This window comes from Misgurnus anguillicaudatus, chromosome 14 (assembly GCF_027580225.2).
Source record: "Misgurnus anguillicaudatus chromosome 14, ASM2758022v2, whole genome shotgun sequence".
In the NCBI taxonomy this organism is placed as follows: Eukaryota; Metazoa; Chordata; class Actinopteri; order Cypriniformes; family Cobitidae; genus Misgurnus; species Misgurnus anguillicaudatus.
Window position 1 is genome coordinate 29,244,121 of NC_073350.2, and position 17,592 is coordinate 29,261,712.

Below are 17,592 nucleotides of genomic sequence, written 5' to 3' on the forward strand. Positions count from 1 at the left end.
CAGGGCGGAGAAGTTAAACTACACTACACAGAACACACAGCCAGACACGAGTGCGAGTCTTAACCTAATTCAAGGGTTTACAAGCACTGGAAATACTGTATGTCCATTATGGGAATCTGGGCCTTAACAGCCGAGATAATCTGTAATGATACTGTAAACTACTGTAATTTTTTTTGCTATAATTTTACATAATTTCCTATTTAATTCTAATAACCTGCACTATTGGACAGTTAATAATGTCTAGTAGCATCATATAAAAGGAATGATTAGGTGTGAAACTGAAATCTGACTCTTATGTGCATCTAAAGGATTTGCATAGACAGTGCACGTCTATGGGTTATGTAAGTGTTACATAAGGATGGGCATTGATAGGAAAAACAGGGAGTTTTTTTATCAGACTCAGACATGATTTCCACAGGAAAAAAACTTTATTAATACTTTTCTTTAATGTATGTCAACAATACTTTAGACAAAATATATACATCAAGCAACCTTCAGTTAGGTCCCAAAATAAAAATCCCAAGTACCTCTTCCTATACAAAACTAATATATTGTTTAAAACATTACATTCACTTTCATTTGCTTCTATGTTGGGATTACAAATGCAGACGCCTGCGATGCAGCTATCACGTTTACTGCTTTAAACAGGTAAAGGCAACAGTATAAACAAATATCTGACCAGAAATGAACACGATGATGCAGACCGAGTCTCGTTTCAAAGCTATGTACACAATCTCATGGCCTACAGCGCTCGGCTGTCTAAAACTCGCCAGTCTTTGCAATGCAAACGTAAGTTGCGGGTCACGTATCAAAAATACAGATGTACAAGTAGTATAAACAAAATAATTACACAATGCAGTTACCTCACAAGAACTTCGTCTACGTGCACAAATGGATGACAAACTCAAAAGCAACAATGCAGTGGTGATTATATAACCCCTGTATATACACAAGTGTCACGTCTGGAGGGTCAATGGAGTTCTCGCTTACGTAAGAAAGCTTGAATGAGTCCGTTTGTGGTGCGACAGGTAAGTGCGGTATGGAAACAGGGTGAGCTTTACATCTGCGCTCCAAAGCACAGACAACGTTTGGTAGCATTGTAGTCTAGAAGGATTCTTATTGGTTAAAGCAGTAACAGAAGCTTCCGGTTCTAGCTTCCACGGCACAGAGAAATGTTCAAAGCAGCATCTACAGGGGTGATGTTTGAATAAAAAATGACTTAATCTTTTACATTCAACAAATGAAAAGGTGCTTGTGCAAAGGGACGTTGGGGGACCGTCTGCACATCACATTCTGGGTTATTTGTTTGTAATTTAACTTTAACATTCGACATAAGTGCAGAGATAAGCCGTTCGCCCGTCCCAGGTCCTTTTCCGAAGGACAGAGCTCAACTTTTGACCTTCTTCACAGTGTATCACAGTGCTTACACGGGGCCTCGTAAACCAGTCTTTCTTTGTCCTTTCCATCTCCGAGTCTGTGTTTGCTGGTTGTGGAGGGAGATAAGAGCGCGCGTGTGTGTGTGTTTGTGAGGCCGTCATACTTCTGAAAGGATCTGAACAGCTGCTGGCTGAGGGTGCGTTTTTGTCTTTGCCTATCCACCGCTTCAACCTAACCCTCTCAGGGAGCTTATTCAGCAGGAAAGTCCACTCTCATAACCGAAACATTCAGAGAGCGGGGTCCAACAGAGTCCTCAGTCTTTGGTTTCAAGGTTTAAGGGGGGGACTTGTTTCAGAGCCTGCAAGAGTGCAGGAGAGTCCATGGAGGTCTGAGCGGAAACCGGAGAACCCACCCTTGAGGACATAACTAGAGACGTGGGGAGTTTCTCAGGAGACAACCCGGTCGGGGAACCGGTCAAGCCCGGGTACAATATGGGCATGGCTCCCGGGTACCAACACTTCTCCAGCATTGGCAGGTACGCGGCTGCTCCGGAAGGAAAGAGGTAGAACGGCATGCAAAGAGGCGGCTGGTGTGGAGAAAAGCTCACGTAGGGGCTGTGACCGCCCACCACCTCGTGCCCTGAAAGAGACTCGTCTTCAGAGGAGTCGGACCTCTGGCGTTTGGCCTGCGGTTCGTCTAATTCCTCTTTGATGGTGCCGCCCATTCTCTCAGCCAGGCCGTACTTGACGTCCATATCGTCTTTGCCATAGTAAACAGGCCGCTGGGGCTTTAAATCACGCTTCTCCAGCTCTCCCCCATAGCCGCTATCCGTATCCGTATCACTACCGCTTTGTTCGCTGCTATGAGGATAAGTCCTTTGAATGACAGGAACACAGTTTTTAGCATGGCCCTCTGTGGATTTCAGCTGCGGACCTGTTGGTTTTTCCCGACCCTCTTGGATTTTTGGAGCGGGCTCCTCTGGACAGGGACTCGGTGGGCTCTGGATGAGCTCGGACGCCACTCTCTGAAGGTGGCTGATGATGTGCGTGGGCGTCAGGTCGCGGACGTTCTCCTGGTTGGCCAGCAACTGGAGGACCTCCTTGGCACACAAATGGAAGCCGGAACGAAACATCTCCTCGCTGTTCTCCAAATGCCCGTTCCCCTGCTCGCCTGCAATAGAACCATAGTGTGAGAAAAACTTAAAACATGTAAGAGGTGGATAGTTTGCTGTTATGCAAGCACACCTCAGTTTTGCTTTATTTTGTAATGCACTCAAAAAAAATAACAAATGGGGGTGAAAAGTTCAGCAAGGCTGTATCCTGTAACAAGGTCAGGCTTTTGTGAGCAACACATGGTGCGCCGCCCCTGCCCTTTATCAAACACTCACCGATTTGCATTCCATTTTGCAAGGAAATGATTTTCTGTTGTTGCTGCTCCAGCACGTTGTTAAGAGCTTTCACATGCTTGAGCGTCAGTTCCAGCACAACAGCCTTCTCCAAGTGTCCCAGAGTCTAAAACAGGAAGAACCCAGATAAGCATGTTGATCTAGCTTATGTAACGCGTTCTGCAGAAGCTCAGAGGACAAACTCTATTGAGCGAGCTGGAATACAGACGCTTCTTTTGTGCACATGCCAATAATACTTGAAATGACAAAGTAACATGCCACTAATTTATTAAACAGTTGTCAGCTTTGTGAATGATTACATTTGTTATACAGATTAAAACATTTATGATCTGTCTGAGGGCGCGCCCTTTACCAAAGTTATTGAAAAGCAGGACAAACATGATTTATTCATTATCAACAAGCAGGTGGCGCTTTGATACAACTGGGTGAGGTGAGCCCATCCACTCCCATATTACTTACAGTGAGTTTAAGGTGTTCAGGCAGCAAATCCTTTAACTGCGCGATGCACTCGTTTATTCTGTCTCTCCTTTTCTTCTCGATCAATCGATGGGGCAATTTGTACGTATCCTATGGGAAAAAATGATTTAAAATTAACTTCGGATTCGATGCGTAAAACAACAACAACGTAAATAACAAACTTGAGAAAATCAAAAGCTTGTGCAGCAGAAATTTTGTTAAAATCAGTTTTGCTATTAAAATGTATATGCAACAACAAGTGTAAGATGCAAGCAAGTGTGCGCAATTCGTGCGTAATTGCGCGTTTCGTACCTTACTGTCCTCACCGCGCTTCTTTCCCTGCCGGGGCTTATACGCATACATGGCAAAATCCATTCTAGAATAGAAAATGATATAAAGGCAATAAGCAAACTATCCTTCTGGAAATCTTCTGGAAAACATGAACCAGCGTCTAGAGACTGACTTACCCTTGCATGTCAGCCATATGATCCATCGAGACGTGTTTTGCGATACACGGAGGAGGTTGCGCACTGGTAATCCTCTCCATTTCACACTTTCAGTGTGTTTAGTATATGCAAGTGAAAAACAAATCCGTCACTTTCTTATCAAAGTCCACATGTATTTTCCTCGAATAAAGGTTGTGCCCAAAAGTAGCTCAAGTGTTTGGAGATGCAGTGTCTGATGTGACGTGAGGTGGAGATGCAGGCAGGCGTTTGTCGTCTCCGCTGCTGGTTAAATGAGTGAGTGTGGGTGGATGTGAAGTACGTGTTAAATAAACCCTGTGACTGGAGACACGTCTCGAGCTTCAGTCACATGAGCCTCACGTGTGTGACGGCGCTTTCAGAGCTCAACCCATTTACAGCAGCCTGCCCGCCCGCCCGCTCGTGTCCCGTGTACCACCATGCTGCTCTCTCTCTCTCTCTCTCTCTCTCTCTCTCTCTCTCTCTCTCTCTCTCTCCCTCCCCTGTGTTTGGACTGGTGCGCTTGAATATAGATTTATTTGTATTATAAAGTATAGGGATACACGTTTAGTTATTTAAGTGTACATAAATATTTTGAATTACAAGCGTTTCATTTTGGACGTAAAATAGTCTGATTAATGCGCGCATGTTACGTTTATGTTTACGTTAAATATTTGAAGAACAAATCTAGCCTACATGGAATTGGAAAAAAAATATTTTTTATTATATTATTATTATTATTACAATATTTTATTAACAATTAACATTATTTATGAAGGTGCTAAATATAATATAACAATTTCTTTTGTTGAATATATATTATTTCTGTGAATTTATTTATTTAAAAAAATGTTTATCTGCCAATCCAGTGCCAGCACCATTTGTTTAATTTTTTTTTCAATTTGTCCATGCATGGTTTTATTATATTATATTATATTATATTATATTATATTATATTATATTATATTATATTATATTATATTATATTCTGCCACAAACATGGGCCCTAATGTTTTCTAGAGGCTTCTGGAAGGAAACTGATGACGAATTACATTGATATCCAAGACACCTGTGGCTCCATCAAAATACTGCAAGCGTTCATTAACGCAATCCCCCTGACGTGATGTTGGCACACGAGCTCGCACGGCACCGTTATCATGTTTACACAATAGTAACAGATGCGCGCTCCATTATTTCACACCGGGGCCGTTTGGCGCTCCACGTGCAGCCGCTCGTGGCTCTCTCGTGCTGCGGCGCGGTTTGTTGTGTTGCCGGTTGTGCTCGGCGGCGGTGGTCACGTTGATCTCCTCATGGCTGGCGGCGCGGGGAGAGGGAAGAGGCGGGGGACCGGCTGAAGCCCCGGTGCTGACGTCATTCGGTTTATTTTAGGACCGAGCTCAGCGCAGGCGCTCTAATGTTAACGAGAAACGGAGATCTCATGCTTGTTTCAGATGTAAATAACGCGGTCATACATTTGACAACATGTTCACATTAAACTGTGGAATAAGGAGGTCTTGAAGGTTGCTTATAATGTAAAAAATCAATATCAGTTTACATTGCATATTAAATGTATGCACTCTTAAAATGTTTAGAAATAGGAATAGAGATTAAGCTAGGCATAGCCTAAACGAACAGAAAAAAATTATTTTTTTTTAATAATATGCAAAGTTGTTAGTCAAGTTTAAAATCGATGAGCTGTGTATTGTAAATGTGACATAAACACTTCCATACAAAAATGTACAATAGTTAAAACCAAAACCATGGTTACTATAGTTAAACCACGATTATTGTAGTAAAATCATGCTTTTGGCCAATGGTAATCAATACGCAAAAAAAAAAGAAAAAACATGATTAATTTTTCGTAATTTTCGTTTTGCTGTTAAAGAATGTGTTACTGTAATTTGCCTGTTGGAACTGACGTTGGCCTTTATTGTGGTTTTGAGGTTAAAAGTCTTGATATCCAGTAAATAATTCATATCTTAACAGCACCCGTGGAAAGTATGGGGGGAGTTTGATGTTCTTATTGAGACTTGCAGCAACAAGATGACGCAGCAACCTCATGTACAGGCAGAGATCTAGTGCACGAGACACTTCAGTAAATGAATACATACAAGTGCATTGTGCACTTTTAGTTAAATGACAAAGAAAGATTTTTACTGGGTTCGTAAAGATGTGGGTGTGATATATTAGACATTACTATTCATGTTACAATGCAATTACGTACGTAGCAACATGTGCCTAATATATAATTATGACTTAACTGCTTGTAATTGTACACATTGCAAGTGTTGCTACATGACGGTGCCATGTAATATAAAGACAATATACAGTAATAGAAGGTGGTGCTGACATTAATGTATATCATTACTGTAAGAAGCTAAATGTTAAGGCTCCTTCGAGTTCCAATAAGCTTGTGGAAATGAATTCATTAAATTGTCAACTAATCATGTAAATGAACATACATGATATTTAATGTAATAAGCTCAGCACGTACTGTCAATGTGTTTAAATGGTTAATTTCACAATTGGATCTCATGCACTTTTACTGCATAACATCTGAATCAATATCTTTATTAGATCATGTGATAAGTGTTGTGAACTAGTCTGTTTAGTGGATTTAAATTGCATGCCAATGAAGTTTCACGCTGTATGTTATTATGTGTTGTGAGACTTCATTAGACAGCAAGCTTTTTCTCTTTTCAGGAAAGTCCCTATTTGACCACAAATACTGGATAACCCCATCTTAAATTTAAGATGATTATTTATTATTACTGCTTCGAGGATTCTTAAAATAAGTCATCTGAAGTTGCATTTTGGTTGTGTTAAACCATGTATTTTACATGCACATACACGTGATTATAACAGTGATTTGTGAAAGTGAAAACGTGCATTTACATGTAAAACAAAGATATCAAGTACACATTTTGATTATTAATATTTAGTTAATATGGTGACAGTGATTTTAATCAGTGACCTCTACAATGTGACCTACAGTTTCAGACATAAATATCCAAAAGTTGTCACTGGGACCTTTTAACAAGTTTTATGTATCTCTTATGTATCTCTGATAGGTGTACTTTTTGAAAGAGCACTGTCACGGTGACAACTTTTTTACCTTTCTTCTGAGAGTACAGAAGTGGTTATACTCCCATTATAATGAAATAAAAAATGACTAACAGATCATTCATTTCATCCAAACTTAACAGATAACAGGCCGTGTCATGAAATATCTTATCAGAAAACAATTTGACCTAAATACAAAAATACGCTTCACCAAATAATGCCTTTCATTTGAGATATCTAAACGAAGTTTCCCATTTCTTACTAAGCTGATGGTCATATTTTCCTCCCTGTGCACGGGTTTATTTTATTTCACAAATGTCACTTCAGTTGCAGAAGGTTTCAGTCTGATGTTGCACTTCAGATGGGGGATTTCAGAGTGGGCCTTTGTGCGATGTCAATAATTCAGTTTTAAAAGATGATTGTCTGACACTTGTTTGTCACTTTTGGTTGTTTTACACATGACAGCAAACTGATAACGTACTGTTTTAAATTTGAATCAGTTTGGGGCACTCCGATGTGACCTCCATACAAAGCTGCTCTATCTACAACTCGATATCAACTAAAATACTAGGGTCAGTTTCCCAGACAGGGTTTAGATTAATCCAGGACTAGGCCTAGTGGGACATTTAAGTAGTTTTTACAAACAAACCTGTACAAAACAGAATACTAATAATGGCACCAATATAAGATATATCAGTGCAAGATGTTTTCAAATTAAGGCACCTCAAACATGCATTTTAGTTTGGGACTAGCACTTTCCATTGCAGATTAACATGAGAGGTCACAGAAAGGCCATTTCCTTCGAAAAGCTTGGACCGTATACTTCTATATTCTTAGTAACACTTCGGTTCACAGTAAGGTTTGATTTGTTAACATAGGATTTGTAAAAGTATTTTAGAAATTTTATTTTAGAAACATTTTCTTTAAAATCAATCAAATACTTTAGTTAATGCACAATGAACTAGCATGAATTATGATATGAATTATTTGCATTAACCAACATTAATAAATTGTCAAAAAATTCTTTGTTAATTCACGTTAGCTAATGCATTAATGTTTTAGACCTTAAGCCGTCCCTGGGACTGTCCCTTTAAAAAGGTCCTTATATAGTAATATAGTCCTACCATTTAGGTACAAATATGTAAACATTTGGTATCAATATGTAACTTTGAGGCACTAATATGCACTCTTTAGGAACAAAAATATACTTTTTAAAGGTTTCCGCCCCGACGACAGCTTTTGTTTCTTTTTTTCTGAAACTGTAAAGTGTTACCGATTTCTTTAGAAGTTCAACTTCCTTTGCATTGACTGTAAAGTGCATGGGGTGAATGTACTGTCATAATATGAAAACTGAAAATAATAATGCTGTCGTCAGCATTGCCACCTGCTGTGCCTTTATTCTTTTTTATTTTTTGCTGCAGAATAACAAAAAAATGAAAGCAAATAATGTTGAATAGTAGTGAATATGCTGTAATTGTAAAAAGCGAGTGGTCAAAGCAAACTCACAAATCTTTACAGATTCAGCAAGATATTCAGCACACTGTGCATTTGTAATTAGACTGAAACAAATAAAAAAACAAATTTTCTTTCAACAAGAAGTATGGATTTTATTAATACCACTAAATTATTTTACAATCTCATTGAATTATATCTATCTATTAAATCAAGGTTATTTCTCAGTAATAGTGCTGTAATTATTAGGATGCTATGAAAATGTATCTCTCTATATAAAAGCCCGGCAGAAATGTGTATTACAAGATGCATAAAATAAAGAAAAAATCCTTGATAACATCATGGAATCTTCTAGAAAATTGAACAAAATACAGAGGAATCTAGAAAACAAGAATTGCTTTTGCCAGTACATACTCATATTGTGCTTTACCTTTTAAAGCACAACTTATCGACAGGCACACTTAAGATGACTCTATAATGGCAGAAATGAATGGGTAAAGTTATTCAATATAGATTTTAATACAAACTTTAACTGCCTGAAGAGTTTTTTTAAACTAAGTTCATTATTACTCAATACATGACTCTTACGGTCATACTGTAAAGTTAGCAGCAAAAAAAGCAAAAAAATAAAATACAAACTACTTAATAACAAACAGAAACTCTTACAGATGCAGAATCTAAACTTATTTTTTATTTAAATATAAATTAAATAAAATACGAAAATGCCTTTTCATATATTATATATATATGTGTATACACTGTATTTCACATGTCAAACGTAACCTACAGGTAGCTCTAATGAATTTCATTAGAATCAAAGCAAAAGAACACAAGATGATATTTTTCACACAGTCCCTTTAAGACATCATTTACAGATCAGTGTATTTGCATATTATTAATATTGCACAGAATACAAAAATAAGACATCCAGTAATGACTGCTATGCTGTTATGGGTCTATTAAAAAAAAAAGATCCTGAAGCATTGCATGTTCTCAGTCGTGCAATATACGTTTACCCTGTGCAAACCGAGTACAATTTACTTCCCCTTTAACATTTGGCACTCAGAGATTGTGTGTGTGTGTGTGCGTAGGGGGGTATTTGTAATAGTTTTACGCAAACAAACGTTCATATACACGAAGGTTAATGTGATGTCTGCAGGAGATGGCTGTAGGACACTTGGTCTGTCTAATGGGTTCAGGCGGGCTGTTGAGGGTTGACGTTCATGTGTTGAGGGTGACCCAAAAGCCCGATCCTCTGTTTCTGTTTTCTCTGCTCTGTCATCTGAAAACACACAATTAAAGATATAATTATAAGTAACTTTCTGATTAATTAAGTTTAACATTAACTTAAAATGCAGCTTCCGTCTCACCTACATATCAGACTCGTCATGCAATAACACCTCTTGCGTATCCGCTCATGTTGCCTTGGTTATGACCTCATAACACCCGAGGGTCTATTTGCTTTGGGTACGAGTAAGCAGTCTTATTAAAAAGCTTCTGGGAATACAAAATGGAGCAACTGGAGCCGTGTCATGCAGCGTTGTGCAAGTGAGCTTCAAAACACACGTCGCACACTCACGTACACAGTTCCAATGAAATTCAGTCCGTCTGTACAGAAATCCCCTACTCTGACTCAACGACTGCGAAAGTGAGCCAAAATCGCAACCGTTCGCTCGCTCGCATATATATTAAAGTCGGTGTCCACAGGAAGTGCCTCATTGAACTAAACAAAACCATTTCAAAGACATGTGGCAGTGCACGCTTGATTTCCTGCTTAATGTGGCCCCATATAAGGAACTATTCAATTCCGTTTGCCACGGGTAAAAATCTGAGTAAAATAATTCAATTGTCACAAGATGAAATACATGAGAACCATCATGAGATCTTGCCCAGATCCTTTATTTAGCACAAATTTAAAGGGACCCTCAAGCAAGTCACATGACAGAATACTGGAAAGAGGGTCACATGAAGATGAAATCCTTTGAGCAGCCAAAAGTAAAAAAAATCATGTTTTGTGTTTATATATATATATAATATATATACACTCACCTAAAGGATTATTAGGAACACCTGTTCAATTTCTCATTAATGCAATTATCTAATCAACCAATCACATGGCAGTTGCTTCAATGCATTTAGGGGTGTGGTCCTGGTCAAGACAATCTCTGGAACTCCAATCTGAATGTCAGAATGGGAAAGAAAGGTGATTTAAGCAATTTTGAGCGTGGCATTGTTGTTGGTGCCAGACGGGCCGGTCCGAGTATTTCACAATCTGCTCAGTTACTGGGATTTTCACGCACAACCATTTCTAGGGTTTACAAAGAATGCTGTGAAAAGGGAAAAACATCCAGTATGCGGCAGTCCTGTGGGCGAAAAATGCTTTGTTCATGCTAGAGGACAGAGGAGAATGGGCCGACTGATTCAAGCTAATAGAAGAGCAACTATTACTGAAATAACCACCGAGGTATGCAGCAAAGCATTTGTGAAGCCACAACACGCACAACCTTGAGGCGGATGGGCTACAACAGCAGAAGACCCCACTGGGTACCACTCATCTCCACTACAAATAAAAAAGAGGCTACAATTTGCACAAGCTCACCAAAATTGGACAGTTGAAGAATGGAAAAATTTTGCCTGGTCTGATGAGTCTCGATTTCTGCATTCAGATGGTCAGATGGAGTGGCGTAAACAGAATGAGAACATGGATCCATCATGCCTTTTTATCACTGTGCAGGCTGCTGGTGGTGGTGGTGTAATGGTGTGGGGGATGTTTTCTTGGCACACTTTAGGCCCCTAAGTGCCATTTGGGCTTCATTTAAATGCCACAGCCTACCTGAGCATTGTTTCTGACCATGTCCATCCCTTTATGACCACCATGTTCCTCTGATGGCTACTTCACAAAGTTCGAATCATTTCAAATTGGTTTCTTGAACATGACAATGAGTTCAGTTCACTGTACTAAAATGGCCCCCACAGTCTCCAGATCTCAACCCAATAGAGCATATTTGGGATGTGGTGGAATGGGAGCTTCGTGCCCTGTATGTGCATCCCACAATTCTCCATCAACTACAAGATGCTATCCTATCAATATGGGCCAACATTTTTAAAGAATGCTTTCAGCACCTTGTTGAATCAATGCCATGTAGAATTAAGGCAGTTCTGAAGGCGAACAGTATTAGTATGGTGTTCCTAATAATCCTTTAGGTGAGTGTATATGCTGTATGACTATTTAGTTGCCTTAATAGTCTGTGAAACAAAAAATAATAATCCTACATAATGTAAATAACATTCAGTGAAAATATAAGGTAATGTCAAAGGTTGAAATCAATATGAAATTAAACTTTGATGCTCCTAATTTCATAATTTGATTATGAGACAAGTACCTAATGAACATTTCAAAAACTCATTTTTTTGTAATATTTAAGTGAAGATTTAAAAGTCTTTTACACATTTCTATACAACAGGAAAGATAAAAACAGCATTGACACGTGTAAACGCAAACGCTACATTTGCCACAGTGAAAGTTTTCACTTGCCTATTTACACTCTTTTAGCCAAACTATGACCTTTTCCCCTGTCTAGAGTACAAAAAAATAATCGACTTCCTTCTAGACACTTCCCATTTTATATGGCTGCACACCTCGAGCTGGTCTCCATTCGACACCGTTTACAAGAAATCGGCGACAGTCTCACTACGCATCTTTCCACCAAATCAAAAAATGTGACCCGTTTTATCATTTACATCTGCCTGTTTATCTGTGGAAACACACAAGCCTGAGTTCGCAGAACTTCGTCTGGACGACAATGCGTGCTGAATAAAAGTGAAACAACACTTGGGCTCGTGACGCAGGTGAAAGATCATTTTAAATACCACGAGCTGAGGGCAGAAATACAAAGACAAAATGAAATGACTCAGTGCCCTTTGCTCTAATTACACCTTCCAGAGGTTGTGGACCTTCAAACTTTAGTTATGCTCACACCCTACTGTGACTAGCGTTTAATGTCCGTCATCCGTTAAACAGCTTAGTAGGTCAAGACTACACTTCATCCTTATCAGGGCGTGAAAAATCGCTCAAGCTCGAAGTCACGTCTCTTCGGACCGGACGTGCTGAAAAAGACTCGTCTCCTACCTGCTCTTTTAACTCGGTGAGTTGGCCTGACAGGTTAGAGATGAGCTTCATGGTTTCTCCAAGTTTCTCTTGAAGGCTTCTGATCTCGTTCTGCTCGCCCTCGGCATCGCTGCTAACCAGCGACATGGCTCGCATCCGAGGAAACCAGTCCAAGTTGTGTTCCTGTTGAAAAATGAGACATTAGTGTCTCAGAAATAAAGGTACAAAAGTTGTCAATGGGATGGTACCTTATAACAAGGCACCATTATGATACAGACACGTACCTTTGAGGTACCAATATGCACCTTTTAGGTACAAAAATGTACTTTTTGAAAAGGTACCGGCCCAGTGCAAAAAGTCATGGGTTTGAACCCAGGGAACACAGATACTGATAAAATATATACCTTGTAATGCACAGTAAGTCAGATAAGAAAATATAAAATCATGTGTTACTAGCACACGCACACTTCTCAACCAAAATTGTTGTCGGCTTTAACTGTTTGTTTCCTAAGCACCTGATGAAGCTCATTATGAATTTCACAGTTTTTGTTTCTCAAACTTCCTCTAAAAATAAATGGTTTTTAAAAGATTTCTGATCTGTTGACATCACACACACCTTATATATGGCTTAACATGAACCATTCTTAAAACAGGACATTTAAAAAATGATGTGTTTAAATTAACACATTATTAAGTCACGTCCTCTTCTGCATTTCATTGCATACTTGTCATTGTTTCAACAAGTATGTGTTTACTTACATCAGACAAAATTCCAAGTCTAACATGACTACAGCAGTGTCAAAGTCACATGAGGATTTGGATGGCCTCTCCCTCAGATAAAGAGCTTGAAAACATCTAACTGGCCGGTGGTTATTAACTGGGAGAATCCCACTTTAGATTATACTTTAGGAAGTAATTCATACAAGCAAACTATTTTTTGTATCCTTAAAGGAATAGTCTACTCATTTTCAATATTAAAATATGTTATTACCTTAACTAAGAATTGTTGATACATCCCTCTATCATCTGTGTGCGTGCACGTAAGCGCTGGAGCGCGCTGCGACGCTTCGATAGCATTTAGCTTAGCCCCATTCATTCAATTGTACCATTTAGAGATAAAGTTAGAAGTGACCAAACACATCAACGTTTTTCCTATTTAAGACGAGAGTTATACGAGCAAGTTTGGTGGTACAAAATAAAACTTAGCGCTTTTCTAAGCGGATTTAAAAGAGGAACTATATTTTATGGCGTAATAGCACTTATGGGAGTACTTCGACTCGGCGCAGTAACACCCTCCCTCTCCCATTATGAGAGTGAGAAGGGGAGCGGACTTTTCAGGCGAGTCGAAGTACTCCCAAAAGTGCTATTACGCCATAAAATATAGTTCCTCTTTTAAATCCGCTTAGAAAAGCGCTAGGTTTTATTTTGTACCACCAAACTTGCTCGTATAACTACTCGTCTTAAATAGGAAAAACGTTGATGTGTGTGGTGCCTTCTAACTTTATGTCTGGTTGGTACCATTGAATGTATGGGGCTAAGCTAAATGCTATCGAAGTGTCGCAGCGCGCTCCAGAGCTTACGTGCACGCACACAGATGATAGAGGGATGTATCAACAATTCTTAGTTAAGGTAATAACATATTTTAATATTGAAAATGAGTAGACTATTCCTTTAAGGCTTTAAGAAAGATATTTATTTTTCAGCAGTAATGATGACTTAATTTGAGATAACAGATCAGTAAAATCAGCAGCATCTATTTAGGAACAAGGCGTGACAATGTGACAATGACAAATAAACTTTTTTTTATAGAAGAATAACCACATCTTTCCTGTAGCTGTGATCAAACCATTCATCAGAGGGTTAAAATAAAACTAAAAAATAAACAAACATTATCCTTAGTGTTCGATATAATCTTGCAGTATGTCTAAATGATGATTATCACTCATACTTTAAATGATCTTTTTACTTGTCACACTAAAAGATCCGATTTTTAAAGTTGCTGCCTGATGCATGATAAAACAAGCATATTCCTTACATCAAAAAAGATTCATAGCGATACCACAAAATAACCATTTTTGGTTCCTCAAAGAATCATTCAAAGGTTCCTAGAATCATTTCTTCTATACGTTTATATTTCATAGAAAGAACGTATTTTGAAACAGAAAGGTTTTTTTTGGATGTTGAAGGTTCCTTTATTGATATGTTCAGCCAAATCATTCCTCTGTGGCATTGCGAAGCACCTTTATTTTGGTTCCTATATGGTTCTTTTTGGGCTTGATGGTTCCATAAATAACATTTCTGTTTCACAAAAGTTTTTTGTAGTGTAAAAATGTTCAGACTATGAACTCTTTAACTAAAGCTTTCTTTGAGGAGACAGATATTAATAACGGTATATCAGTAGCATCGCTGTGAAAACCACCTTTATTTTGAAGAGTGTAGGGACCAAAATATCACAGACAATTCGACTGGGATAGTAATCACCTTGCAACCATCAAAAACACCCTAACAACCACAGCCAACACCCTACTCTCTAAAAAAAATAAAGGTGCTTTATGATGCTATAATTGGTCCATAAAAAACCTTTGACATCTGAAGAACCGTCTGGTTTCATAGGAGGTGAGAAAAGGTTCTTTAGATTCATAAAGGAAATAAAAATATTCTCTAAAGAATTGTTGACTAAATGGTTATTTGAGAAAACAAAAATGGTTCTCCTACACTCCAAAAGGGCACATATTATGCAAATCCGAATTTTAGAAGGTGTTTGTATAAATGTGTGTTGGCAGTGTGTGAACACAACCACAATGAAAAAATCCCCATTAAACCAATGCGGTCTCATTAAACAGTTGTTTTTATTTTCTTGTTAATGTGATTGATAAAGCCCCGCCCACAGCCACTGACTGACTTCATTTTTCATAAAGCCTTTATAAATGTATTTGTTTGCAAGTTGTAGCACCAATGTGTTTAAAGATACTATTATTACTTTTTGCTCCCACCCAAATATGGGCAAATTGGACATGCTATAACAAATCATCCGTGGGGTAATTTGAGCTGAAACTTTACAGACACATTCGCTTTTCCATTGCATAGTACCCCATGGTTTGGTTTGGGCCGGGTCAACTTACTTTTGAGGGCTTTTCCATTGGGTGCAGTATGTAGTACCCAATACTTTTTTAGGACCACCCTGATTGATTGGGGTTCCAAGCGACCCGAGGTGATACCAAAACGTGACGCAAAACACTGTAGATCACTGATTGGTCTTCGAGAATCGTCCCTAGCAGTGTCATCACTATAATGTAAAAGATTAGCTTTACCTTCATGCTAGCTTGCGCTGTCTCGAGCAAACCTGTTGTCATCTGTGCTCTGCTATGAGTTCCCAAACTCCCTTTTAGCAATGAAAAACATCCACAGGTTGAGAATCAGGAACACCATAAAACATTTTTCCAGGCACATTCGCGACGCGCACATCTGCATATATGCTTAAATGCAACTTAAATGAGGCTCAGTGGAGCACGTTGACCAATGTGAGACAGCTCACCGCACCTCACTTTGGCTTGATTAGCTTTTCCATCGAGTTTAGTAACACAAATTGCGGCATTTGCGCAAACTAGACGCGCGAATGAGGTGGACATTCGCGCTAAACGCCTCATTCCCACCGCGAGACCTCCAGACATGCATCAACGCGACTTCACATTGACTAAATATTGAAATCACTCGCGCTTGATGCCTCTACCATGGCTGGTGTGAACGCAGCATAATGGTCACATTAAAACCTAGATTGATTCGACACAGGTTATGACACAAGGTAGTGATAAACGTGATGTGCAAACAACTATTTGTGGTGGTTTATTTTAATTTTGAAATAAATGAATGTATGGGAATGTACAACTACGCTCTCACTTGTATAATGTCACACCAGTAGTCAGCGCAAATATAACGGCACGCCTATAATCCCTCCCACTCCGAAGTGTTATTAAACTCGATGGAAAAGCTAACCAAGCCAAAGTGAGGTGAGGTGAGCTGACCCGACCTGACCCAATCCAAACCGTGGGGTACTATGCAATGGAAAAGCGCCATTAAATTACATCTTGTAAAAATGGTAATACTGGCCCTTTTAAAAAAGTTTTTTTATGATGCCATAAAGGAACCATTTTTGGCTATGGTTCTATAAAGATCCTTTGCATCTGTTTCCTTGTTTTCAAAAGGTTTTTCAGATAATTCAAACGAAAAAGGAAATGGTTCTTCTATTGCAGGGGTCGGCCATTAAGTTTGGCATTGGGTCAAAAAATGTCAGTAGATAGTGGGCCAGAACATTGTAGTTTAAGAAAATTACAAAACAAAATTAATGCATTAATAATTTGCATTATTTGCAGCCTATTGCATGGATCAAACAAGACTATTGGTTTTAACAAAAATGACCTGCTCCGACATATGCCAATAACTGTGGGATTAGACCAGATGCGAGTTCAACGATTTGCGCTAGATAGATTACATACAAAGTCAATGCAAAGACGCGCTCAGACGCGTCCTTGCGTGGGGCGATGTGAATGATGCAACTCGAGCGAAATATTCAACTCGAGCGAAAAATTCGCATGACACGAAGTTAAATCCGCCGAGTAATCTAGAGCGAGTAACGCGATGCCCCGCGTTTGGTGTGTACATAGCATAACTGTGGGTTCACACCAGCCGTGTTTGAGGCGTCAAATTCGCGTCTACTGCGTCTAGTTTGCTGCTTGAACATTTTGAGTTTACTGGCTTAATTCGCGAATGAGAGCCATGCGTGAAATTCTAGTCATTGAGACATTCACGCGGAAATTCACGTCATGGGAGGGGCTTCTGCGACTCCGCTTGCTTCCTGTAATCACGTCACTACTAGAGCAAGCTCCTGATTGGTTAACACGGTTTTTCCGCCAAAGTTCAAAATTTTCCACTCGCGCATTTCCTGCGGCTACGCTCAATTGGTGCCATTTGCGCAAACTAGACGCGTGAATGAGGCAGAATTCCTGCCGCGAGACCTCCAGACACGCGTCAACGCGACTTCACATTGATGCCTCCACCGCGACTGGTGTGAACGCAGCATAATGGTCACATTAAAACCTAGATTGACTCGACACAGATTGTGACACAAGATAATGCGCGTCACTGATTAAATCAAACAACTTATCACAGGTGCGAAGACACCAGTCATTGTCCCGCCCTAAGTGTAAAAGGTCATCTTGATCGAGCGAGTGCATGTTGTTCAGCTGCGAGAGCATAAAGAGAGTCAAGGGAGT

General features: G+C 39.3%; 2 protein-coding genes across 22 annotated transcripts in view; both read right to left on the bottom strand.

The window, feature by feature from the left end:
- Nucleotides 1–406: 406 nt before the first annotated feature.
- Nucleotides 407–4,047, bottom strand: bhlhe40 (basic helix-loop-helix family, member e40). The gene is made up of 5 exons (XM_055184351.2): nucleotides 3,706–4,047; nucleotides 3,551–3,614; nucleotides 3,242–3,349; nucleotides 2,765–2,888; nucleotides 407–2,547 (listed from the first exon to the last, which is right to left on the bottom strand). The coding sequence occupies exons 1-5, from the start codon at nucleotides 3,783–3,785 to the stop codon at nucleotides 1,691–1,693; spliced, it is 1,233 nt and encodes a 410-aa protein (XP_055040326.1). The 5' UTR covers nucleotides 3,786–4,047; the 3' UTR covers nucleotides 407–1,690.
- A 4,296-nt stretch (nucleotides 4,048–8,343) lies between these two features.
- itpr1b (inositol 1,4,5-trisphosphate receptor, type 1b) overlaps nucleotides 8,344–17,592 on the bottom strand; it is a 163,794-nt gene continuing 154,545 nt past the window's right edge. For all 21 annotated transcript variants that reach the window (XM_055183320.2, XM_055183318.2, XM_055183309.2 and 18 more), the window contains 2 exons: nucleotides 12,344–12,505; nucleotides 8,344–9,496 (listed from right to left, as the gene is read on the bottom strand). In XM_055183320.2, the coding sequence (XP_055039295.2) occupies nucleotides 9,410–9,496; nucleotides 12,344–12,505 (249 nt within the window). In that variant the 3' untranslated portion in view covers nucleotides 8,344–9,409. The remainder of the gene's footprint in view (nucleotides 9,497–12,343; nucleotides 12,506–17,592) is intronic.

Excerpts from the sequence above, each read along its gene's own strand:
- bhlhe40 (XM_055184351.2), bottom strand. The coding sequence starts at position 3,785 with ATGGAGAGGATTACCAGTGCGCAACCTCCTCCGTGTATCGCAAAACAC. Across the intron at positions 3,615-3,705 it reads CATATGGCTGACATGCAAGG|AATGGATTTTGCCATGTATG; the intron begins GTAAGTCAGTCT and ends TTTCTATTCTAG. Across the intron at positions 2,889-3,241 it reads CTGAACACCTTAAACTCACT|ACTCTGGGACACTTGGAGAA; the intron begins GTAAGTAATATG and ends TTCCTGTTTTAG.